The sequence below is a fragment of the Pelophylax lessonae genome (assembly GCF_965119305.1).
Source record: "Pelophylax lessonae genome assembly, chromosome: 5".
Taxonomy (NCBI): Eukaryota; Metazoa; Chordata; class Amphibia; order Anura; family Ranidae; genus Pelophylax; species Pelophylax lessonae.
Window position 1 is genome coordinate 210,490,950 of NC_138772.1, and position 27,696 is coordinate 210,518,645.

The 27,696-nt window shown below is 41.9% G+C and overlaps 1 protein-coding gene across 2 annotated transcripts in view; it reads left to right on the forward strand.

The window, feature by feature from the left end:
* The window catches only part of PDE1C (phosphodiesterase 1C), an 899,304-nt gene that overhangs the window by 663,622 nt on the left and 207,986 nt on the right, over positions 1-27,696 (forward strand). For both annotated transcript variants that reach the window (XM_082258063.1, XM_082258064.1), the window contains exons 5-6: positions 2,585-2,767; positions 9,173-9,239. In XM_082258063.1, the coding sequence (XP_082114189.1) occupies positions 2,585-2,767; positions 9,173-9,239 (250 nt within the window). The remainder of the gene's footprint in view (positions 1-2,584; positions 2,768-9,172; positions 9,240-27,696) is intronic.

Sequence of the window (27,696 nt, forward strand, 5' to 3'; positions counted from 1 at the left end):
AAAGCAGAAAAAAAATGGGCATCGCAGTTTGTTGTGTATGGGGCTGTGAAGCCCATGGTGACCCATGTCCACAGCCAAAAACTTCCACAATGGTCACATGAACATCAGAGCTGGACTACGGAGCAATGGAAGAAGGTGACCTGGTCTGATGAATCATGTTTTCTTTTACATCATGTGGATGGTCGGGTGTGTCACTTACCTGGGGAAGAGATGGCACCAGGATACAGTATAAGAAGCCAAGTCAGTAGAGGCAGTGTGATGCTTTGGGCAATATTCTGCTGGGAAACCTTGGGTCCTGCCATTCATGTGGATGTTACTTTGGTGTCCATGCCTCAATGGGTTAGGGTTGTTTTAACAAAAGGGGGTTATGCTCAAAATGAGGTGAGTGGTCATAATAGTATGGCTGATCAGTGTATAACTACTGTGGAAATCATTTTATAACAACAATGTCAATATGTTTGTAACTGTGGCTTTAAAAGTCAGCTATTGCATACATTTCTAAATGTATACATCAGCAACTTTTAATTTTGTAGTATTGTAAAGGCATATTTCCTTACAGTTTCATTTTTATAATACAAACCCAATGAAAAAGCAAACATTTTTGTTCTATAATTATTTTTTAGTTTCAAGCCTCAGCAACTGGCAATTAAAAAGAATAGTCAAGTTTTCTGCATAGATGTAGTTTTTCCTTATAGTGGAAAGTGAGAGCGAGCAGCTGATATTCCCATACGGGTTAGATCAGATTACGTATACAAAAAGTCAAATCCAATGAATACGATAAATGTTTGAAAGTTTACAAGCTGCTGTAACCAGCATAAATAAGTAGCATGTGGGGTCCTCCTTTACCTAATAAAGTGGTTCTAAAAGCTAGATATTTTTTACCTTAATGCAGTGGACGCCAACCTTTTGGACCTCACAGACCATTAACCACTTTACCACCGGAGGATTTTCCTGCTAAAAGACCAGGGGGTTTTTTGCGATTTTTTACTGCGTGACTTTAACGGACAATTGCGCGGTCGTGCAACGCTGTACCTAAACAAATTTCACGTCCTTTTTTTCCCACAAACAGAGCTTTCTTTTGGTGGTATTTGATCACCTTTGCGATTTTTTGATCACGCGCTATAAACAAAAAAACAGCGTAATTTTTGCAAAAATAACAATATTTTTCACTTTTTTTTATATGAAATTCCCCCCCAAAAAAATTTAAAAATCAAAATTTTTTAACATTTTCGGCCAATTTGTTTTAAGCTACCTATGTTTGGTAAAAAAAATCGCAAAAAGCGTATTTTGATTGGTTTGCACAAAAGTTATCGCGTTTACTAACAAAGGGAAAGATTTTTGTCATTTTTGGTGTTTTTTTTTTTAACGAGTAATGGCGGCGATCTGCGATTTTTTTTGCGGTACTGCGACATACTGCGGCGGACAGATCGGACCCTTGACTGACATTTTTGACACTTTCGGGGGTACCAGTGACATTACTGCAGTAATCAGTGCTATATATATGCACTGTTACTGCAAAAATGACACTGGCAGGGAAGGGGTTAACTGTATTGGACAGGGAGGGGTTAAGTGTGTCCTAGGGGCGTGCTTCTAACTGTAGTGGGACATTGCTATTGGTGTAAAAACAAAGATCAACGGTTCTACATAGTAGAACCGTCTGATCTTCATTTTTACACAGGGAGAACTGACAGGCGGCTTGTTTACATAAGCCGCTCTGTCTTTCTCCCGCTGTACCGGCGATCGTAGTGTGACCGACGGACATCGGGTCCACCAGTCACACTCCCGCACTCCTCCGTGAACGAGCCGAGGCGGGCTCGCGCCTTGGCGGGCGCACGCTCGCCCGCTATTGGCTCTAGAAGGAGTGACAGGTGAGCGACGTAGACCTACGTCACTCTGCCTGGCCGGGGCCGACTGCCGCAGTAAATATACTGTGAGCAGTCGGCAAGTGGTTAAACTCACAATTTTGAATTTCCGCGGACCACAAACATTAATTTTACATGTCTTATACACATAATGCTCCTGGCTCTCTACCCCCCTTCCCCTGGATCATACTACTGCCTTATACACATAATGCTCCGGCTCTTTGCCCACCTGCCCACCCCATGCTCTGCATCACACTGCTATCTTACAGACTCATCATTGGATCTCTTCTGTGCTCCCTCCCACAGTCTGTGATCATTACTGCAATTGGAAGTCCCCTCCTTCTTCCCTTCCCCCTCTCCCGATTTTTTCCTCAGTTTGTTTTACATTGTATCGTGGTATTTTGAAATGGGGCTGGTAACCCTCATTAAGTAAGTGGGCCTTGATTGTACCTTGGTGTAAATTCAGCCAAACCATTTTTTAAGCTTTCAAATTTTTGGGGTTAGAAGAACTTTTTTTCTGTTTTGTATTGCTGAGAAGATTTCCTTTGGGGAGTTTTTCTTTAGTTCCAGTCCCAGTGACAGTGATTGCCAGGATTGGAAGAAAGGGAAAGACTTCAAACTGAACAATGAGCCTACCTCACTTTGTGTATCTTGCCTTATTACATGTATTTAGTTATAGTATGAAAGTTCTCATTTCTAACCAATCTTATGATTTTTTCTAGACGTTTACTGGACAATGAGGATGAACTCAGTGACATCCAGTCAGATTCGGTTCCTTCAGAAGTTCGAGACTGGCTGGCCTCCACCTTTACCCGACAAATGGGGATGATGTTAAAAAGAACAGAAGAGAAGCCAAGATTCAGAAGCATTGTACATGCAGTGCAGGCTGGGATATTTGTGGAAAGGTAAGAAGGAATTTTAAACTACCAACAAAAATTCTAATTTTTTTTAACAATTTTATTTATAGCTAATACCCAATTTTGCTTTTTTATATCACGATTAATCACATTGATGTAAAGTTATATAATTTATCTAAGTGATTATTAAACCACGAATGCAGCTTGCATAACTGCAGTTGTACCCGTTTTTATATCAGTAGCAGACAATATTAACAAAGGCCTCTATATTGAAAGCACAGAAAATTGAACACATTACGTAAATAGATTTTTTTATGCAATACTGCAGTCTTAACCATGTAATATTTTTGATCAAATTTCATACAGTATTTTATAGCAAGATAAAAAAAAATTGTAGATCACAAACTAGATCATTGATAATAAAATATAAAAGAAAATAAATGTGTTTAGGCCTTGATTCAAACTCTAGCAACCCCATTGTCAAACGATTTCCAATGCAACTTGCTTGCGACTTTCATGCAACATTAGTGTGTATGGGACTTTAGGTTACATCAAAGCAGTGCAAGAGCCATTTTAAAAGTCGCTGAGACTTGAGCCATATTGACTGAAAAAGCCAACATTAAAATAAATGTGTTTTCACTTTTGTGAACACTTTATGTGTCGCAAGTCGCATTGGCACATCCCAACAGTGTGAACCAGGGCTAAATAGTATTAACAAAAAGAAAAAGTCAGAGGTCTCCTGCTGTTTAAAAATGTAAAAAAAAACACAAATAAATGCATTTGTTAATTAAACATAAATTAAATTGAAACCAATAATATTTTGATTTGATAACCTATTTGGTATATTGATTCTGCTGGTCATGATGTTTCTTATGATAATAAGACGTTTCTACAACTAAAGAGTCTAAAGTAGTACATCTAAATAAGTTATTGGGTGTCATGCTACATTCCTACATACATTACGCAATCATGCAAGTTTTCATCAAGCAAACTTGATATCTGCCCCTTTGAAGGAAGGGAGGGACTCATATATCTTAAAGTAAAGTTCACATTCCCATCGCACACCTTCCTGGTATATAGGCACATGTATATTGGGTGCTGAAGCGATCACCAGCTGGACACTGAATCGGTTACAAGTAGATGCATATTCGCCAGCACACCATGGATCTTGCAAAAGCAGTCCAAAGGCTTTATTGCAAAAAGGATCACATCAAAAAAACAGTGCAATGATTTGGAGCCACGCAGAACCCCTTCGTCAGGCATGTGAACATATACTCATATACTCATATACCTGACGGGAAGCATAATAAACAGACAAACTTTCCTTTTATTTAACAAATTATGTGCTTTTGGAAAAAAAGGACCCTCTACTTTAATATTATCTGTAGCACACTAATCAGTATAGCTGCTAGGCCCTACACTGTGATAATCCCCTCCATAGGAGTACCCAATGAACAATGGGTACTACAATATATACTGTTCTACGCTTATAACACCAACACATTTCAAATCAATATTAAACATAAAAACATTCATAATGTCATAGATTCCCCCATATGTAAAAGTCCAATCGATCAATAAAATGACTACTTGAAACAAACAATAAATTATGCTCCCTATGCTCAAGAAAATAATAATTTCATTGATTGGTTGCACTTTTTACATATGGGAAAGTCTATGACATTATGAATGTTTTCTGTTTATTATAAAACTAAAAACATTCATATACAGTATGCCATAGATTTTCCCTTATGTAAAACGTGCAACCAATCAATGAAATGATCACTTGAAACAAACATTAAATGATGCTGTTCTTTTGTGATATGTTTTTATTATTTGCTGTATATCTTGAACTTTCACAGCATAGAATTTTTATTGTTTTTTTTTTTTAGTTTCAAAGGAGCATAATTAATGTTTGTTGCAAGTAATCATTTCATTGATTGGGTGCACTTTTACATATGGGAAAATCTATGGTTGCACTTTTTACATATGGGAATATCTATGACATTATAAATGTTTTATGTTTATTATTGATTTGAAATTTATTGGTACTGTAATTTTTATAAGTGTGGCACAGTATATAGTATTGCCTTTTAAGGCAAATGGACTATCTTAGACAGTTCAGCTATATTTTTGTGAGCAGTCTTTTATTCAATGTTGACTTTTCTTCAAAGTCTTATCTTCGCTGTCTTTTAAATGTCTTTTCTTCAGTGTTGACTATGCAACTGTATATAACAAAAAAAAAAACAGAATAAAAAGCATTTTCCATTTGAAGGGTTGCACAAAGTAAATAGACAGCTAGCATGTCACAACTCAAAATTGAAGGTAAAGTTACGTGCTCTCACTCTAAATAGTGCAATTAACGTTTTCATGTGTAGACATCACCAACGTGTGCATGTACATTCATATGTGCATGTATGTGGGGGCGGGGGGTTCCAAATTTAGTTTTATTTTTTTATTTTTTTTTGGGGGGGGGGGGTGATTTTAACTGCTTGGGTGAAACTTAAAGCTTTTACATTTTTTTAATTTTATTTTTTACTATGATATTTATGATATGATAGCTAAAATATTTTTTTGGTGACAGGATTTCTTTAATGGGACACCAGGAAACTAAAGAACCGTTGATGTCCAATTCAATGAAGCTGATGGAATGCAGATCAAATTCCATCAGCTTCTTCCCCAGCCATACCATGGGGTGGGGAAAGGGGGGGGGGGCGATGAAGTGACAAGTGCAATAGTTCAGCGGGGGAGATCCCTGCATCCAAACCACTTGTGTGGATGCAGAAATCTGTGATTTTTTTTCTTTTTGTTGTTCAATCTGCTGGTTGAATGAGAAAAAAAAAAAAAAAAACACGACGTGTATACCCAGCTATACACTGGAACAAGGGGATATAGGGAAATCTCCAAGTGAGGACACCTTTATCAGTAACAACTATCAATGATTAGAATTCTCCAGAACAAAAAATCAGAGGAGATCTTCCCAATTGGTACACAGAAAACAATAGACACCTGTCAAAGACTCTAATGCCCCGTACACACGTGCAGATTATCTGCAGACTTTTGTCTGCAGACTTACCTTTTCTATGTAGTGCAAGGGCCTGCCGGATTGCATACAAATTGAAAGTGTTTAGGTTTGACCTCATATTATATGGTTTTGGTAAGTCTGCAGACAAAAGTCTGCAGATAATCTGCACGTGTGTATGGGGCATAACACTCCATATTCTATCCAACAAGTTTTGAGCTGAACATTTAGAGCACCACTAAAAAGATATCTTGTACATTGAGCAGCCTAACAAAGCATCTGCAGAAACCATTGTATTAGTGTATATTTAGGAAATGTTTCAAGCCATTTGCAAATCTGCAAATATCCATTTTTTAAAAAAGCCATTTCGTCTGTATGCAATTGTTTGCATTAGTGATCACATCATTGCCATAGGGTATGAAACTCTGCTGAAGAAAAGAATGACAGTAAGAATGAGCACAACAACTCTAAGCTCTTTATTTTCTTGCCTCAAATATTAACAATGTAGGTATTGTGCAATGTACAATATACAGTATCTGTTGGCTCCCTGCTACTTTCTATAAAAACTACACGTAGGAATTGGCCACAGGCTAAGGTTTTAATGTTACAAGCAAAGGGGAACTATAAAGGTGCATGCTTGTGAACAGCATTGCATTTCTTTAGGGATGATTTATAAAAAAAAAAAAAATGAAGGAATGGAAAAAGTCTCAGTTGGCCATAGAGCCAAGTCATATTCTAGCTGTTATTTCACTGCTGATCACAAAATAAAACCTGGAGCCCAATTGTTCTGTGCTATGCATTGTATATGGAATAGGTCAGTTATTGTTTGAAAGCCGGTCCAGAAAAATTACATCTTGAGTGGTTATATTCATATTTAACCCCAAATATTTTCCCTTTATTTGGTTTGTTTAATTTTCCTGATTCATTTCCCTATTAAAGCCCTATCTTTAACCCACAAATTAGCAATGCCTTCATAAAGGGTACAGCCAAAAGAGAGATTTTAACTAATGGTACAATCTGGTAGTTTTAATATTCCCATTTATATTTGCCTGTTAGGAACTCCAGATCTTTATATAGTTCTAGGCTATGTTGGTATTTGTTTTTTTTTTTTTGCTCACCCTTGTGTGTACCCACATTGCTTGCCATATACCTTATAATAATAATGATATGAAAATAATTTTAAAAACCATCAGGGGGAGTATTTTCTAGTTTGATATGGCCATTGCCATTAGGGATGAGTTCTTTTAAATACACATTCACACACAACTCATAACACAGTGATCATAACGGAATGCTCAGCCGCATTCATATACTGTTCACAGACCATTAACGTCATCTAGTTTTTGAATATTAAATGCTTTATTCAAGCGCCCTGCTACTGTTACTTGAATGATCATTGCAACAGACAGATGTAGAGCTCTTCCAGGATTAGAAAAGGGATAGGCTTTCTTTAACCTCAGTTATCTCATAGTCAACCCCTTTCTTCCACCCATAATTTTTGTCACCATTTGTTTCACAGTATTGCATTAAAAATACACAGAATTAAAAAAAAATACAAAATATTGCACAATAAATTACAAAAAATTTACAAAAAAATTACAAAAAAAATTACAAAAATTTTCAAAAAATTACAAAATATTGGTATCTTGGTTAACCTCTAGTGAATCAACCACTCTACATATATGACAGTGTATTGGAAATACACTGCACATTTGGTATCTCGGTTAACCTCTAGTGAACCAGCCACTTTACATATATGGGTATTTCACCCCTACTGTTCTGGGAGGATGTTCTTCTTCATTCTGAAAAAAAGTGTGCCAAAAACTCCTTTACCTTGGGGATCTGCTTTCAAAAAGTTTTTTTTTATTAATTTTTTTTTTTTTTGTACTGTCCTGGCATTGTTTCAAATTATAAAGTAAGGGAAACTGTTTTTTTTTCCAAATGGTTGGTCCTTTTTCCTTTATATAGTAAAACAAATAAAACATTTAATAAAACATCCCAGTGATTAATAAATACCACCAAATGAAAGCCCTAACGAGCAGTGAAAGTATCACAGCACTGACAACTAAAATATGGCTTGGTAATGAAGGGGGTGAAACATGCCGGTACTGAGGTGGTCAAAGGTGCAAGTTTTAGAATAAAATGCGTACTTTGTATTTATAGACAAAAATGATTAATTCTTTTAAAACTAGTAAAAAGTATAATTATCTTTGATTATTTAAAGTGCATGAAAAATAGGATAATCCTTGGAAAAGAAAAAAATGGCATTATAAGTATACTGTATATATATATATATATATATATATATATATATATATATATATATATATATATAGATATATATATATATATATAGATATATATAGATATATATAAAGATATATCTATATATAGTTTGAAATTATTTACTTTATCCTTCAATGGGACAAGGAAAATACATGCACAACAAATTAATAATGTTTCAGGCATCCCCAAATTTCTTTTAAGTTCAAATAACATTTAAATATGGACTGTACATCACATTTGAACTTAAGCCCACTTTTTCCTATATTAAACTTTGGCAGGATACAGCGGCAAGTGAGAATGTTCAATAAGCGTCAAATACTGGAACATATGAGTCTGTCATGGCTTGATTGTAAGATAACACTTTCTGCTCTATGTAGCAGAATGAGAAAACTAACAGGGTCAGATTTAGAGCAACATACTGGGATAGCTTGAATTAAATATTTCTTAAAAAACGTATATTTAAATAAATAAATATTTTTGTTTAAAGTGGTTGTAAAAGCAGAAGGATTTTTAACTAATGCATTCTCTGAATTAGGATAAAAAACATTCTGTGTTCAGGTCCCCACCCCCCCCCCCCCCAAATACTTACCTGAGCCCAGTCTCGATCTAGTGATGTGCCCAAGAACAGCAGCTCTCTCTCTCTCTCTCTCTCTCTCTCCTCACTGGACATGGAGTCAATCACAGCCTGCGCGGAGAGAGCAATACCTTTACAATCACTTTATTGTACCATAGTACTTAGTGCCGGTTCACACTAGGTCGCTCCGACTTAAGGGGTGACTCTGTGAAGTCGCGTGCAGCGCGACTTCGGGGCGACTTGCACGGACTTCATAAAATTAATGTCTATGCAAGTCGCCTCCAGGTCGCCCCAAAGTAGTACAGGACCCTTTTTCTAAGTCGGAGCGACTTGTGTCGCTCCTATTAGAACGGCTCCTGTACTACACAATGGGAGCGTGACGGACCGCGACTTGTCAGGCTAACAAGTCGCCGTCCAAGTCGGATCAATGTGAATGCGGTCAGTGTTAGTTTTCTTATATTTTGTTTTTAGGATTAATTGCTGGAAATATAATAAATAACATTCCTGCCATAAAAATATGCCACTTTACTATGTTTGTAAAAATAATAGGCTGAATTATTTATTTTAACAGAATGTACAGGAGGACATCAAATATGGTCGGACTCAGCTATCCATCTGCTGTTATTGGTGTTTTAAAGGTAATATTTAAAAGCAAGTACTCATTTTTATTTGTATGAACTAGTTACTAGACACATTATATAAACATAGCACTATGGATAATGACTAATAACTAATAACTAATGACTGCTAATAAAGAATTGAAAACAAGAGTCAATTAAAACCACTGCATAGTAAAACAATGGGCTTTAATTTGTTATAAAGTAGAGACTGTTCGCTTAGCAAAGTAAAAGTTACAGGAGAAGATCGAGAAACAACAACAAAAGAAAATCATACATACTCACCTTTATGGCTGAATCATTGGTGTGATGCTTCAGTTGTCCTCCACTGGCTCTAAGCCTGAGAACTGAGGGATCACATGACTGCTGATCGCTCAGTTCTCTGGTCCGCTCTGAGCACAGGATTGGTGACTGTCAGTCACCTCCCTGTTTTCTGCCCCTCCAGCGCTCACTGGAGCAGTGTTTCTCAACTTTGGTCCTCAGGGCACACTAACAGGCCAGGTTTGCAAGAAAACTGAAATACATCACAGGGGATATAATTTTCTGCTCAGTGGTTGCAGTATTCTAGTCTGCATCTCCCCAAGGTGATACTTAAAATATGGCCTGTTAGTGTGCCCTGAGGACTGGAGTTGAGAAACACTGCAATGGAGCACAGCGCAGGGGGTGGGAGCAGCACACCCCCAGTGAAGTTATATTGAGAATTTCAGACCTGAGCAAAAGGAGTCTTAAGTGGGGTACACACTAGTAGAAAATCTGCCGAAAATTCCAGTCTGAGGTAAAATCTTACGATTTTCAGCTAGTGTGTACACAACATTCAGCAGCCGATGCCGACATATTCAACGAAAAAAACGAGGGACAAACACCAACATTTTTATTGTCCGTCCCCAGCAAGACCAATTTTCGTTTAATGTGTATGCAGAATGTCCGTGAAAAATCGCATACGAAAGACTGCGCGTGAGCTGAAGTTGCTGACGACCTGGAAGTCTAGGAACAAATGTCCCCCAAAAAAAAAATTCTGACCTGAATCACACCTGAACTGGTGAACAGGAAAGAGAGGCCCGGAGTAAAGGAGAGAAGAGACATGGACAGAGGGCCAGCATGACAGGGGTTAAAGGGGTTTGGGACAAGGAGGGGCTTTAAGCCCAATATGATAGAAAATATAAATGGTGGGACTTTTAATTGGTGTTTTGGCCAGGAAGGGGTGGAGCTACAGGGAGAGGCCAAGCTAGGGACCTCAGGAAATCTTCAGTCAGAGGAAAGCTGCATTGGAGAATATTTCCCACCCTCCCTCCCATTTTCTTGTATTTTCTTGTTTTTTTTTCCTGACTTTTCTGACTGGTTTTGCGGTCCACCACCCTTGTTTTTGGTTTTTGTTTTAACAAAGGCTTTCTTCTTTTGGGGTGGTTCTTTGGCAGTAAGCGGGGTACTAGGTCCTGGTAGGTTAGTATGGTGCAAACTTATACTTGGTAGGGACCCGTCTGAGGTACGGCTCCCAGATGGTGCAAACTTAAACTTGGTAGGGACCCGTCTGAGGTACGGCTCCCAGATGGTGCAAACTTATACTTGGTAGGGACCCGTCTGAGGTACGGCTCCCTGATGGTGCAAACTTATACTTGGTAGGGACCTGTCTGAGGTACGGCTCCCAGTAGTTGGTATGTTGGTACCTGCGACTGGTTGTCTCCGAGCCGGTGCTGTAGCGGCTGGAGGCCTAATTAAGTTGGACGCAGGTACCTCCTTCTTTGATGCCTACCGGGACCTTGAGGCTCCAGTAAAAAACTGGGTTTAGTGTGTTATTTACCTGTTATGTATACAGTTTGTTAATAAAAGGCTGCTATGGCCATTTAACTCCAACCTGTGGTCATGTGGGTATTTATAATGGAGGAGGAGTGTTATGGTCAGAGCAGAATGGAGACAGATCATCTTTAATCCCCTAGTCATGCACTGGACCTTTGTCTGGAAACCACAGCCACACAATTTTTGAACCCAGGCTAAAAGTTAGTACATACTGATCTATAGCTAAAGCATCTTGTAAAATAGCTACAAATGATAGCAGTACAGGGTGAGATTACAAGATGCAGATGAAACATTTTTTTGACATGTCTGTACAATATCAAGGAATGTTTCCTTGTCTCCGAGCACAAATTCTTATAACTACAGTGCAGCTATTTTACTGTATTAGGACAAACTATACTTTCACAGAAATATTCTAGCTTCTGTCATACTGTATACCTGCAGTTCCAATGTCAAAATAAATAAAAGTGCTATATTCCTGTATTTGAAGGTAAATACTACTTTTCTGTATACTTGGGTTAAATGTCAGCATCTGATCTGAGTGTGCAATTATTCTTTATGAATCTTTTATGACAGCCATCATATTGCCTGAGCTAAGTTCTATAAGCCATTTGTCAGCAATGAGTCACTCGCACTCTTACAGGAAAACCGTAACATTTTTCTCTCTGTTCATTGAAGTGACTACTGGGAATTGGGACATAACCCTTGACAGATATTGAGCATAAAGCGAAATTTCCAATTTAAAAATTTAAATCTTCAATGCACAGTCAGAAAAAATGACACAGAGCTTTGCGAGAACTTATACAGACGACACCATCATTTGTAGTCAGAAAATAATTATTGCTAGCTAGAGGCCATAGCCCGCTGTTTAGTTACACATCAATTCCAAAAGAAAATGTGTTTTTTACCCCTTCAACCAAACAGAATCTAAACCAGCAACACTGTTTAACCACTTTTGGACCGGAAGATTTTCCCCCTTAAAGACCAGGCCATATTTTGCGATTCGGCACTGCGTTATTTTAACGGACAATTGCGCAGTCGCGTGACGCTGTACCCAAATAAAATTGATGTCCTTTTTTTCCCACAAATAGAGCTTTCTTTTGGTGGTATTTGATCACCTTTGATCAAAGCGACAATTCTGAAAGAAAAAAAACAATATTCTTCCCTTTCTGCTATATAACATTCTCAAAAAAAAATAAAAATCTATTTTTTAACATTTTAGGCCAATTTGTTTTCTGCTACATATATTTGGTAAAAAAAAAAAAAAATCGCAATAAGCGTATTTTGATTGATTTGTGCAAAAGTTATAGCGTCTACTAACTACGGGAAAGATTTATGTCATTTTTATTGTTTTTTTTTTTTTTTTTACTAGTAATGGCGGTGATCTGCGATTTGTGGACTGCGGCATTGCGGTGGACAGATCGGACCCCTAACTCACTTTTTTGACACTTTTGGGGGGACCAGTGACATTATTACAGTAATCAGTGCTAAAACTATGCACTGTTACTGTAATAATGACACTGGCAGGGAAGGGGCTAACATTGTGGGTAAACAAGGAGTTAAATGTGGGCCTAGGGGAGTGATTCTAACTGTGGGGGGGGGGGGGCATGGCTTGTGAAATGATCATAGAGACCTGTGATCCTATATAGAAGGATCACAGGGGCTCTATGATCATTCCAGAGAGAAGAACGGTCAGCTGTGTTTACAACAGCTGACCGTACTTCTCTCTCAGCAGGGAGTGATCACGGGTATCAGGCGTCAATCTGAGCCGCCTGCCCTGTGCATCGGCTTTCCCTGCTGCACGCTCGCCCCCCAGCTGCAGGCAAGCGACCGGCGTAGGTCTACGCCGGTTTGCGCAGGAGGGCCGTACTGCCGCAGAAAAAAGGCGGCGGGCAGTCCGGAAGTGGTTAAAGTGTACATAAACCCTGTGCGAACCGAGGTATAAGCACGTCAGTCAGCAAGAGCGCTCCTGGGGAGCGCTCGCCCCCATTAGGCAGCAGGGAAGCCAATCTATGGAGCCAGCAGCACCATGATCGCTCCCCATGGAGAGAGAACGCAACAGAGGCGGCTCTAGGCTTTGTGAGGCCTAAGGCAAAACTTGGACATGAGGCCCCACTCACGCCCATAATGGGAAAAATAATTAATCGATAAAAATTAACTGTATGAATTGCATATATTAAGAGCCTTAACCTTTGTACTATGAATTCACAGTTTCTAGAATTTTCTCTAACCAATTCTTCTTTAATCAAAGATCATTAAACATCGAGTATGTATGTATATATATATATATATATATATATATATATATATATATATATATATATATATATATATACACACAGGGCTTTTTTTCTCAGAGAATAGGTGCAGGAACTCCCTTCCCCTTGTCTCCGCCCCTACCTACCTCCGTGAACCGTTCCTTGGTTCCACCCACTACCTACCTCCCAGTACCATCCCTTTTAGAAAAACAGAACCAAGTAACATTTGTGGTACTAAGCAATTTTTTATAGAATTTTTTATTGTTAACAAAAAAGCAGTAAAATAGATCCCCTGCAGCCACCAACAATTGACTCCCCAGTAACAATAGATCCAGCCAGTGACAATGGACCCCCAGCAGCAACAACAGATCTCCCAGCAGACAGCATCAATAGACCCTCCAGCAGCCAGCTGTTCCCTAAACAGTAGATCCCTCCCAGCAACAACTAACCCCTCAGCAACATAAGAACCACCCCATCAACAATGGACCCCCCTGCAAAATGAGATCTCTTCCAGAAAAAATAGATTCCCCAGCAGCCACACTAGACCTCCCCAGCAGCAATAAACCCTCCTGCAGGAATAGATTCCCCACCAGCAACAATTGATCCCTCAGCAGCCAGCATCAATAGACAATGTAGCACAACCACAGCCACTACATACATTCAGTGCTGGAGGTGCCGGAACTGCGTTCCCCCGGGTTCCCGCTGAAAAAAAGCCCTGTATGTGTGTATATATATATATATATATATTAGGGCTGCAACTAACGATTAATTTGTCTGTCGAGTGTCGACTAATCTATCGATTATTTTTACGATTAGTCGACTAATCTAACGATTATTTTTATTTTATTTTTTTTTGCTTAATTTAGTGTTTTTTTGATTAGCTAATTAATCCTGTAATTAATACAGACCCCTCAGTAAGCCCCCCTCCCACTACAGACCCCTCAGTAAGCCCCCCTCCCAGTACAGACCCCCACAGTAAGCCCTCCCACCTAGTACAGACCACTTAGTATGCCCACCCTCCCAGTACAGACCCCCCAGTAAGCCCTCCCACCCAGTACAGACCCCTTAGTAAGCCCCCCTCCCAGTACAGACCCCCACAGTAAGCCCTCCCACCTAGTACAGACCACTTAGTATGCCCCCCCTCCCAGTACAGACCCCCCAGTAAGCCCTCCCACCCAGTACAGACCCCTCAGTAAGCCCCCCTCCCAGTACAGACCCCCACAGTAAGCCCTCCCACCTAGTACAGACCACTTAGTATGCCCCCCCTCCCAGTACAGACCCCCCAGTAAGCCCTCCCACCCAGTACAGACCCCTTAGTAAGCCCCCCTCCCAGTTCAGACCCCTCAGTAAGCCCTCCCACCTAGTACATACCACTTACTAAGCCCCCCCCCCCAGTTCAGACCCCTCAGTAAGCCCTCCCACCTAGTACAGACCACTTACTAAACCCCCCTCCCAGTACAGACCCCTCAGTAAGCCCTCCCACCCAGTACAGACCACTTAGTAAGCCCCCCTCCCAGTGCAGACCCCTCAGTAAGCCCTCCCACCTAGTACAGTATGTACTGGGTGGGAGGGCTTACTGAGGGGTCTTCACTGGGAGGGGGGGCTTACTAAGGGGTCTGTACTGGAAGGGGGGCTTACTAAGTGGTCTGTACTGTACAGACCACTTAGTAAGCCCCCCTCCCAGTACACTAGTACAGACCCCTCAGTAAGCCCTCCAACCTAGTACAGACCCTTTAGTAAGCCCCCCCTCCCAGTACAGACCCCCCAGTAAGCCCTCCCATCCAGTACAGACCCCTTAGTAAGCCCCCCTCCCAGTTCAGACCCCTCAGTAAGCCCTCCCACCTAGTACAGGGCTTATTGAGGGGTCTGCACTGGGAGGGGGGGGGGCTTACTAAGTGGTCTGTACTGGGTGGGAGGGCTTACTGGGGGGTCTGTACTGGGAGGGGGGCTTACTAAGTGGTCTGTACTGTACAGACCACTTAGTAAGCCCCCCTCCCAGTACACTAGTACAGACCCCCCAGTAAGCCCTCCCACCTAGTACAGACCCCTTAGTAAGCCCCCCCTCCCAGTGCAGTCTGTACTAGGTGGGAGGGCTTACTGAGGGGTCTGCACTGGGAGGGGGGCTTACTAAGAGGTCTGTACTGGGTGGGAGGGCTTACTGGGGGGTCTGTACTGGGAGGGGGGCTTACTAAGTGGTCTGTACTGTACAGACCACTTAGTAAGCCCCCACTCCCAGTACAGACCCCCCAGAAAGCCCTCCCACCCAGTACAGACCCCTTAGTAAGCCCCCCCTCCCAGTTCAGACCCCTCAGTAAGCCCTCCCACCTAGTACAGGGCTTACTGAGGGGTCTGCACTGGGAGGGGGGGGGCTTACTAAGTGGTCTGTACTGGGTGGGAGGGCTTACTGGGGGGTCTGTACTGGGAGGGGGGCTTACTAAGTGGTCTGTACTGTACAGACCACTTAGTAAGCCCCCCCTCCCAGTACAGACCCCCCAGTAAGCCCTCCCACCTAGTACAGGCCATTACAAGCCGGTGTAGCGCCGCAGCTGGGTGATCGGGGAGGATGGCGAATGTGTTGCGGCAGAAGCTGTGGCAGTACAGGGAGTACAGGGGTGCTGGAGACGGTCAGCGCTCACCTCTCCTCTCCGACGGAGCTCGGCGGGGGAATTTCACCCGGCCGGCAATGCTTCAAGCGGCGCGGCGGCCGGCCGGGGGCGTGTGACGTCACGCATTGACGCGTCGACGCTTTTTCCGCATGTCGACGATTTTTTGTCCCCAGCATTTCCCTATTGGTCATGATTCCCTGAGTCCCTCCTTACAACAGAGTTTAGTGTCCCCCCTCTTCCCTGGCAACTGACACTAGCGTCACGGGGGGCCTCTCCTCCTCCCCCAGCCACCCTGGGGCCCTCTCTTTCTCCCCCAGCCACCGAGGGGCCCTCTCCTTCTTCCCCAACCACCCAGTGGCCCCTTTCCTTTTCCTCCAGCCACCCAGGGGCCCTCTGCTTCTTCTCCTCCAGCCACCCAGGGGCCCTCTCCTTCTTCTCCTGCAGCCATCCAGGGTCCCTCTCCTTCTCCTCCTCCAGCCACCCAGGGTCCCTCTCCTTCTCCTCCAGCCACCCAGGGGCCCTCTCCTTCTCCTCCAGACACCCAGCCTGCAGAGTGACAAGCCGGGGCCTGGTTACCTGCATGTTCCTGGTCCATGGCAGAGCTCTCCTCCCAGAGCAACAACCGATGATAGCAGAATAAGATGACCGGGCAGTCACTTCCTACTGATGCAGGTACACGCCCACCGATTCCTCCACATCTTAGGATTACATGATCAGACGGCCAATCCCCAGGCAGAGAAGGCGGGGTAAGTGTCAGCGGACAACAGACACCTGGCAGCTGCAGTGAAAGGACTGCAGCACACTGCTGCAAATTTTATATCCGAGGATTTAAAACAATCTTTTACTTGGGAGATTTCCCTGACTGCGCCCTTCTAAATGTTGTCGCTACGCCACTGGCCGCGAGGCCCCTGTAGGTGTGAGGCCTTAGGCGATCGCCTAATTTGCCTAATTAGAGAGCCGCCTATGAACGCAAGTCTGCTGTTGTAAACACAGCAGACCATTGTTCTCTCTGGAATGAACACAGAGCGCCTGTGATCCTCCTATTTAAGATCACAGGTCTCTGTGTTGATTCTACAAGCCAATCCCCCTCACAGTTAGTAAAAAACCCCCAGGCTCACACTTAATCCTTTAATCGCCCCTGACTTAACCCCTTCTCTGCCAGTGTCATTATTACAGTAACCGTGTATATTTTTACCACTGATTACTGTATTAATGTCACTGGTCCCCCCCAAAATTTCAAAAATGTCAGTTAGGGGCCCCAATCTGTCCATCACAATGTTGCAGTCCCACTAAAAATTGCTGATCGCCGCCATTACTAATGAAAAAAAATGATATAAATCTTTCCCCTAGTTTGTAGACGCGATAAATTTTGCGCAAACCAATCAAAATAAGCTTATTAGAATTTTCTTTACCAAAAACATGTAGCAGAATACAAATTGTCCTAAAATGATAAATAGATTTTTACATTTTTTTTAACTGGGAATTTTATATAGCAGAATGTGAAAAATATTGTGTTTTTTTTTCAGAATTCTCGCTCTTTTTTGTTTATAGCGCAAAAAATAAAAATCGCACAGGTGATCAAATACCACCAAAAGAAAGCACTATTTGTGGGAAAAAAAAGAACATCAATTGAGTTTGTTGAGGTATTTTGAGGGGACAGAAAATTGACACTGTTTTACAAGCTGTACACTCACTACTTTACATTATAGCAAAGTGAAATTTCTTCAGTGTTGTCACATGAAAAGATAGAATAAAATATTTACAAATATTTACAAAAATTTGAGGGGTGTACTCACTTTTGTAAGATACTGTATGTATATATATATATATATATATATATATATATATATATATATATATACAGTGCCTTGCGAAAGTATTCGGACCCCTTGAACTTTGCGACCTTTTGCCACATTTCAGGCTTCAAACATAAAGATGTAAAACTGTAATTTTTTGTGAAGAATCAACAACAACTGGGACACAATCATGAAGTGGAACGAAATTTATTGGATATTTCAAACTTTTTTAACAAATAAAAAACTTAAAAATTGGGCGTGCAAAATTATTCAGCCCCCTTAAGTTAATACTTTGTAGCGCCACATTTTGCTGCGATTACAGCTGTAAGTCGCTTGGGGTATGTCTCTATCAGTTTTGCACATCGAGAGACTGAAATTTTTGCCCATTCCTCCTTGCAAAACAGCTCAAGCTCAGTGAGGTTGGATGGAGAGTATTTGTGAACAACAGTTTTCAGTTCTTTCCACAGATTCTCGATTGGATTCAGGTCTGGACTTTGACTTGGCCATTCTAACACCTGGATATGTTTATTTGTGAACCATTCCATTGTAGATTTTGCTTTATGTTTTGGATCATTGTCTTGTTGGAAGACAAATCTCCGTCCCAGTCTCAGGTCTTTTGCAGACTCCATCAGTTTTTCTTCCAGAATGGTCCTGTATTTGGCTCCAACCATCTTCCCATCAATTTTAACCATCTTCTCTGTCCCTGCTGAAGAAAAGCAGGCCCAAACCATGATGCTGCCACCACCATGTTTGAGAGTGGGGATGGTGTGTTCAGGGTGATGAGCTGTGTTGCTTTTACGCCAAACATAAAGTTTTACATTTTTGCCAAAAAGTTTGATTTTGGTTTCATCTGACCAGAGCACCTTCTTCCACATGTTTGGCGTGTCTCCCAGGTGGCTTGTGGCAAACTTTAAATGACACTATTTATGGATATCTTTAAGAAATGGCTTTCTTCTTGCCACTCTTCCATAAAGGCCAGATTTGTGCAGTATACGACTGATTGTTGTCCTATGGACAGAGTCTCCCACCTCAGCTCTAGATCTCTGCAGTTCATCCAGAGTGATCACGGGCCTCTTGGCTGCATCTCTGATCAGTCTTCTCCTTGTATGAGCTGAAAGTTTAGAGGGACGGCTAGGTCTTCGTAGATTTGCAGTGGTCTAATACTCCTTCCATTTCAATATTATCGCTTGCACAGTGCTCCTTGGGATGTTTAAAGCTTGGGAAATCTTTTTGTATCCAAATCTGGCTTTAAACTTCTCCACAACAGTATCTCGAACCTGCCTGGTGTGTTCCTTGTTCTTCATGATGCTCTCTGCGCTTTAAACTGACCTGTGAGACTATCACAGTGCAGGTGCATTTATACGGAGACTTGATTACACACAGGTGGATTCTATTTATCATCATTAGTCATTTAGGTCAACATTGGATCATTCAGAGATCCTCACTGAACTTCTGGAGAGAGTTTGCTGCACTGATAGTAAAGGGGTTGAATAATTTTGCACGCCCAATTTTTCAGTTTTTTATTTGTTAACAAAGTTTGAAATATCCAATAAATTTCGTTCCACTTCATGATTGTGTCCCACTTGTTGTTGATTCTTCACAAAAAATTACAGTTTTATATCTTTATGTTTGAAGCCTGAAATGTGGCAAAAGGTTGCAAAGTTCAAGGGGGGCGAATACTTTCGCAAGGCACTGTATATATAAATATATATACAGTGGGGATCGAAAGTTTGGGCACCCCTGGTAAAAAATTGTATTCATGTGCATAAAGAAGCCAAGGAAAGATATAAACATCTCCAAAAGGCATCAAATTACAAATTAGACATTCTTATAATATGTCAACAAAAGTTAGATTTTATTTCCATCATATACACTTTCAAAATAACAGAAAACCAAAAAAATGGTGTCCCCAGGTCACTATTACCCCCCTTCCTCCCTTACCTTTCCTGAACTATTTCTAAGAGACTCCAAGTACAAATGTGAAATTTGTGCATGGCGATAAATCTCTAAATCAGGTAAATGGTGCAGAATGTCCCTTGGAGGTCATCAAATGATGTCAATTTACATTTTACAAAAAATCTTGGATGGTCTTAGAACCTAGACGGGGCCATGAGAGGAGATTAAAATTAGGAATACAGAGTTCTAAGTAGTATAATGAAAGTGACACCGACAGGGAGGGGGGATTGTTGGTGGAAATTGTAATTTGTTTATGAGTCAAGTGTGGCATTAACAGAGGGGTAAGGGGATGCAGATAATGGGTCACCTATTAGGCTTGCAAGAAGGAAAGTTCTCTAATGTCTAGAGGGGAGAAGGTAGGATTCAATGATGTACCACAGTTTTTGCAGATTGGTGTTCCACCAATAGCTTGTTTGGTCCAGTAAAAGGTAGTAAAAGTAAAGATTAGGGAGGCATAGGCCACACATTGATTTATGCACATGAAAGAGAGCTCTGAGGAAGGGAGCGTGCCACCTGAAATGCATCAGCGGTCCAATTACAGGGACATGTTAATTTCCACATGTGGTGGACTCTATGTTTTTGGCATTTTAATAAATGTTTTAAAGGTGTCCAAGGGTGCTGCACTAGGTGTTTGCAACTCCTTTTCTCTTTCATGTGCACATTGTTTGGAGTTCCCCACCTGAGGAGAGCAGCACATCCATCATTCCCATCAGAGTGAGCGCTTGGGTGATTCAGTTGTTCAAACATTGATTTATGTTTAACTAGTATTGAGAAAGCACATTGCAGTTTGCTTTTCTTCCATATATACTTAGTAAGGAAAGTATTGGGCCTGGAGAAAAATGTTTGCAGAATAGGGATAGGTATCAACAGTTTGGGTAGCATCAGCATTTTAGAGGAAACTACCAACCATAGATAGTTCAAATTGAGAAAGTGAGATAACATTCCGCCCTCAACTAATGAAATGTTTGCTCTAAACTTCCAGAAAATTTGAAATGATCTACCTGGGGAACTTAATACCAAAATATTTAACATGTCTAGTATTCCAAGATTATGGGAAGTGGACTTGAAGAGTTTTCCTAAGGGAGATACAGATATGTAGGCCCAAGATCTAAGATTTAGACTTGTTACTTTGGAGTACAATACTTCACCAAATGACATGAGAATATGGTGAATCTCCAAAAAAGAATGAAGTGTGTTTCTGATGACTAGGATAATGTCATCTGTGAATAGTCTAATCTTATTGTGAATAGGACCTTTGTGGATGTCCGTTATATTCTGAGAGGCTCAGTGTATTAGGGGTTCCCTGTCTAGCCCAGTTTGTGATCTATAGTTCAGAAGAAAGTGCTCCAGATGTGTACACTTTATAGCAGAGGGCTGAGTGTAAAGCAACAATATAGCTGCTAGGATCGGGCCTGAAAATCCAAATTTCTGCAGGACAGCCTGGAGAAACCCCCAGTGCACTGAATCAAAGCTTTTTCAGCATCAAAGGTAAAAAAAAAAAAAAAAAAGTGAAAGGATTTAAAAAAATATGTCTGCATGTCTAAGAAAGTTTAGAATTCTTCTAATGGTGTCAGGAGCCTGTCACTCTTTAATAAAGCCCACTTGATCTGGATAGATTAGAGAGGGAAGAATATTCAATCATCTAAATGCCAGGGCCTTTGCAAAGATTTTGATATCCGAGTTCAGTAATAATATTGATCTATAAATACTATGCATGCTGGGTCATCGTTAGGGATTACATGCACCTTAATTGCTGTGATTTTTTTTTGAATGGGTCATCTGTACAAGTGTATAGGACTTTGACTGTTAAAAAGGTATCATTCATGAACGGAAAAATTTCATAGATGCGGATTGATGTAACACTGAGCTTATTTTTCTGTGTTGAAAGTTAAAATAATGTTAAGAGACTGGACTTTCTGAAGTCTGTCTCATGATAAAGACAACATATGTTTGGAAGCATTCCTGATTTGGTGATTTGGAAGTGTAGTACATGGAATGTGGAAGCAGTAGGGTTAGTTTTGGTTGAAAACTTTTCTGCAAATATTATAATTTCTACATAAGACACATTAAGAAGAAGTCATACCAATGTAAGAAAATAGAGTTTTTTAAAACAAAGACAATCCTGATGAGGGTTGCCAACCTCCTGAAGTGAAATATACTGACACAACACAAAAAATGTACTGACAGAGCCGATTTTTTACTGACAGTTCAAAAAGTTAGCCAACATAACCGTTTTCAGTGCAAACATCAATATTTAAGTTACAATCACATAGCTAGTGTAATCTGCTAAAGGTATAACAAAAGGCAAAAAACATATTTCTCCTTTTACATAAAGGTCAGGTTAACCCAGCAAAGAGTTCCCCCCTTACATAAGGGTCTGCAGGGCTGCCCTTTACAGTGCAAAGGGAACTCTGAAGACCCCGATGTAAAAGGGAACACTATGGTCACCAGAGCTCCCCTTACACAAGAGTCCACAGAGCACTCCCTTACATTACAGTCCCCAGGGTTCCCCATTACATCAGAATCTGCAGGTATCCCCCACAGTGTAATGGGGAACACTGTGGACCCAGATGTAAAGGAACACTACAAAGTGTGGTGTAAAAGGGCATAACAAGGTCTTCCTGAGCCCAGACTGAGCTCCAGTACACCAGGGAGGGGAGAGGAGGAGGTCCAGACACCTCTATCAGCGCATAAACAGGCACATCTTGGAACCTGCACCTACAAGACCCAATCAGCTGACTGTTCTGTTATCAGCAGATTTTGTATTTTCAAGTTGTGCTATTGTATTTATTAATTTTTTTACACATATGACAGCTTTGACATCCAAAATGTCAAGATGATGACAGTTATCATGTCAGAGTTCAGCTGGAGCTGGCACTCACTAATCCAGGGAGGATATCCATCCAGTCTTCCAGATCCATCCATCAAGGGCAGCAGCGTATGATGGGCATTACCAAGCAGGTGATTAGTGGCAACAAGGCCTGTGATCTGTGTAGGGGTGCTCTCTCTATGGTACCACCGCCAACAGTCCCAGGGCTTGATGGTGCTCCTGCTCCTGAGTCACTCTCGGCTCTCCTGGCCCTGCTGCAAGTCATAATAAGGCGTCGAGCATCACCATGACCTCACCACGTGCCAGCCCACTGCCATACTTTTTACAGGCAGCTGCTGTTTGTGACAGACATTTACGGATAGTTTGTATATTGGCCGATATTTACAAACTGTCTGTGAATTTGGGGACGGTTGGCGACCCTGATGCTGATGATCCTATTGTTTCGTTGCATTCTAATTAAAAAAAAGTGATCATTTTAATTAATAATTATCTTAGAAGGCTTTTGTAGATGTAAACACATGCAGCAACCTTCCTGAATAGACCTCTTTGCACACTAGGGTGGCAGAGAAGGATAAGATCCTTTAGAGCAGGCATGTCCAACCTGCGGCCCAGAACCGCAGGCAATGCGGCCCACTGCCCCCTGACAATTTATTTATTTTTTGCTTGGGAGGAAGGAAGTCAAGTCAGGGGCACGACCACAGCGATTTCTAACTAACTGTAGGCAGAGGCTGCCTCGGAGGGGAGGGGGGCGAGCGGGGATCTCCTGCTTACCTGGCAGCAGCGGTCATACGAAGCCCCGCCTCCTGGACTGGCTCCTATGTAAGACAGCGCATTGGTGACGTCTATCATAGAAGCCGGTGCAGAAGGCAGGACTGATCCCGGCTCTGTGTAATCCAGCAGCTCTCCTTTCTCTTCATTGCAGGCTGAATTGAATGGGCACTCACTGGTGAGGCTGCATTGAATGGGCATCTACTGGTGAGGCTGCAATGGATGGGCACTGATCAGGCTGAATTGGATGGGCATACACTAGTGAGGCTGCATTGGATGGGCACTGATCAGGCTGCATTGGATGGGCATGCACTGGTGAGGCTGCATTGGATGGGCACTGATCAGGCTGCATTGGATGGGCACGCACTGGTGAAGGTGCATTGGATGGACATGCACTAGTGAGGCTGCATTGGATAGGCACGCACTGGTGAGGCTGCATTGGATGGGCACTGGTGAAGCTGCATTGAATGGGCGCATACTAGGCTGCAAGTGCCGTGTGATCTCCCAGAGGCCGCTGGAGACTTAGGATGTCTGCAGTCAGTGACAGAGCCGCTGCTTCCTGTATAGGTCCAACTCTGTCACAGTGCATTTCATATCACTCCGCCTGCGACAGGAGCCATACAGGAAGCAGCGGCTCTGCTCTCTACTTCAGCCACTGCTTCCTCCAGCAGTACCCGCATTACCCACCAGCAGTAACCGCCAGCAGCAAGCGCGCCAGCAGTCTGCAAAATAAGTAGAAAAGGTATGTGCATTAGCGTGTGTAAATATTTTTTTTTAATAACTAGTTGTGTTTTGTCATAATAGGTCATGTCCTTGTTCATACATGTATGAGTAAGGACATGACATTTTCTGGCTGCCCAAGTCAAATGTGCTAGAGGTGCAACTATCCCCCAGCACATAACTGTAATTATCCCAGCATGTGCAGTGTTTCTGATTCCTACCACCATTACCACTTCAAATCACTGATCATGGTGGTTAGAGTGTTCCTTTAATATCTCTCAGAAGAAGTAAACCTCCGTATACTGATTCCAGTATTCCTGATACGGTGCAGGAAGGGCGCGGCAGCATTTTATTACTTATATACCTTAACCATAGTATATATTTTATATGCGGCCCCAGAAAATTTCTCTACACTCAATGTGGCCCAGAGAAGCCAAAAGGTTGGACACCCATGCTTTAGAGCAGGGGTGGGGAACCTATGGCCCGGGGGCCATATGTGGCCCTCAAAGTAATTTGGTCCGGCCCCGCGTGCAGCTGAGTCTGTGTCTCTCAGCTGATCTGTCAGAACGAAGCCGATGTTTCCTGTAGAGTTCCGATTCCGTTCTGACAGTCTGAGTGAGTCACAGGCAGAGTGATATCAAATGCACTCTGCCTGTTACCAATACAGGAAACATCGCCTCTTCCTCCAGCGTGGCGCCGCTTCTAGCCAGCATTTCCCACCAGCAGCACACAGCAGTACCAGACAGAGCCAGCAGTACCCACCGCAGTACCAGCCAGAGCCAGAAGTACTCACAGCAGTACCAGCCAGAGCCAGCAGTACTCACAGCAGTACCAGCCAGAAACAGCAGTGCTCACAGCAGTACCAGCCAGAACCAGCAGTACCAGCCAGAAACAGCAGTACTCACAGCAGTACCAGCCAGAGCCAGCAGTACCCACAGCAGTACCAGCCAGAACCAGCAGTACCCACAGCAGTACCAGCCAGAACCAGCAGTACCCACAGCAGTACCAGCCAGAGCCAGCAGTACTCACAGCAGTACCAGCCAGAGCCAGCAGTACTCACAACAGTACCAGCCAGAGCCAACAGTACCAGCAGTACCCACAGCAGTACCCACAACAGTACCAGCCAGCAGTACCCACAGCAGTAACAGCCAGTAGTATCAGCCTGAGCCAGCAGTACCCACAGCAATACCAGCCAGCAGTACCCACAGCAGTACCAGCCAGCAGTATCAGCCTGAGCCAGCAGTACCCATAGCAGTACTAGCCAGACGTACCAGCCTGAGCCAGCAGTACCACCTAGCAGTACCCAGAGCACAGTACCAGCCTGAGCCACCAGTACCCACAGCAGTACCAGCCAGCAGTACCTACAGCAAAGTAAGAGCCTGAGTCAGCAGTACCCACAGCAGTACCAGCCTGAGCCAGCAGTACCCACAGGAGTACCAGCCAGAAGTACCCACAGTACAAGCCAGCAGTACCAGCCTGAGCCAGCAGTACCCACCAGCAGTACCAGCCAGCTGTACCCCCCAGCAGTACCAGCCTGCTGTACCCACCAGCAGTAAACGTCAGCAGTTCTTTTCAAAACTTACCACCGCAAAGAGTCCACTGCGCTCCAGACTGACCGACGCAAATACCAGCTAACATCACACACCTCACCAAAGAGAAGCAGTTGCAGCCATCACATTAGGGGTGAGTTATTTAAATGTTTGACCAAATTTAACAGGCACATTTTTAAGTTGATAATTTTGTACGGCCCACAAATGATTTTATAAATACCCAAATGGCCCTTGGCAGAAAAAAGGTTCCCCACCCCTGCTTTAGAGTAAAGGTTTTACTGTATGTTTGTCTATAGATTCTGCAGTTCCAGGTCAGCAAAGAAGGTTCTACTGGTTTCTTTTCCCATGCAGCAAATTCAGCTCTGCTTCTGTTGGCAGCTGTGAATGCCAATCTCTTGGCTGTAGCAAATAAAAATAATCAGATTAGTTCAAATTTCAAGAACGGCTTCCACATCTGTGGAGACTCCCTGCAAACAAAATTCACTAGAAGGGTTGTGCCAAATATTAATCAACTTCTCCAGTTCACAGCATTGGACTAATTTCCCAATGACTGGCTAGGCTTATAAACATTTTTCTGTCAAATAATTAACCCCTCCAGCATAGACTACAGTTGCTTTCTCAACAGTAGCTAGCAGGAACAAGTAATAACCCAAGCTTAGGAACACTTAGGTGGGCTACAGTCTAGGTGCTCCCTGCACATACAAAACCAAAACAGATCACTACTGCTAAGGGCAGAGTTTTACTTTTTACCATTCATTATCTTAGGGGCTAGGATAGGGATAACTAGGATAAGATATAGGAAAACTTTAAAGAAGAATTCCAAGAAAAAACAAACTAAAAATAAAATCTGCTGGGTTACAAATAGTTAAAACTTTGGATCACTGCCTGTTTTTTTACATTGTACACTTTCGGTGAGTGCAGACAGTATAGCTTTCAATACACGTCAATGCTCTTTCAGGAGACTTGTGGTTCTCTTATGCAGCAGCAATCATTTTAATTGGCCAGTCCTCTTCTCTTCTATGAACATTCACAAAATACAAAGAGGTGGATTTACTAATGGCACATAGACTGTGCACTTTGCAAGGGCAGTTTTTTCCCCAGAGATTAGTGAATGTGGTGAAGCTTCCTTTTGTAAAAAAAATACCCAAAAATGTTTGCTTGCACATGATTCTTTACCAGATTCACTAAGCTCTGGGGGAAAAAGTGCAACTGCACTTGCAGAGTGCACAGTCTACTTGCCTTTAGTAAATCAACCCCAAAGTGTTCTTTAAATGGGCAGGGAAAAGGAGGGTCAGCTTGTGTGCAGGAGAGCCACAAGTATACTGTTAGAGTGACGGAAGTATAGCAAAAAAAAAAAAAAAAACTATTATCGCTTAGTGAAATTAGAAATAACAGGCAGCCATCCAAGAGGCAGCATAGAGCTCCTAATGTTTACCTATTTGTAACCCAGGAGATTAAAAAAAAAAAAGTTTTTTTATTCTTTCTTCAAAAGATTATCTGGACCTCATTATTTTATTTTTTCATGTCAGATGAAAGGCTTATAGCCTTATGGTTCACAGCATGAGGAAACTCATTCACCACATTTTGAGAATAACCATGCTTTTAACATATTTTCAAAAACAATAAATTTTTATTTTAATATGCAGGTTCCAAGTATACAGTAGAATGTTTTTATTGCATTGCTTGAGCATAGTTCACTATATTTTTCTGCACTGTTTGCTAGCTATACAGCCAGTACTAATGCTTTAATAATTTGTTCATCAGTGCAGTGATCACAGCGCTGCCCAGACTCGAAATTCATGGCCAACAACCAGTTTAAAACAGATGAGGACAAAAATACTGACACAGCTGGCTACATAGAGAGTACGAGAATCTAAGTATGAGTTGATTTAACGCGAGCACTGCTGATAAGCTTTTGAAAACAAACAATATAGAAACAGCTTAGTTCCACATTTCCATGTGCAAGTCACAAACAACCAACAAATGAAAGGTGTTTGCTAAGCATTATTTGCGTGTAAACTAGAATATAACATAACCACAAAGCAATCAGGAAGCTAACACTTTCTGTAAAGCCACACTTACTGGAGGAGATTTACTAAAACTGGTGCACTCAAATTTTGGTACAGCTTGTGCATGGTAGCCAGTCAGCTTCTAACTTCAGCTTATTCAATTTAACTTTGACAAGAAAACCTCTAAGCTGATT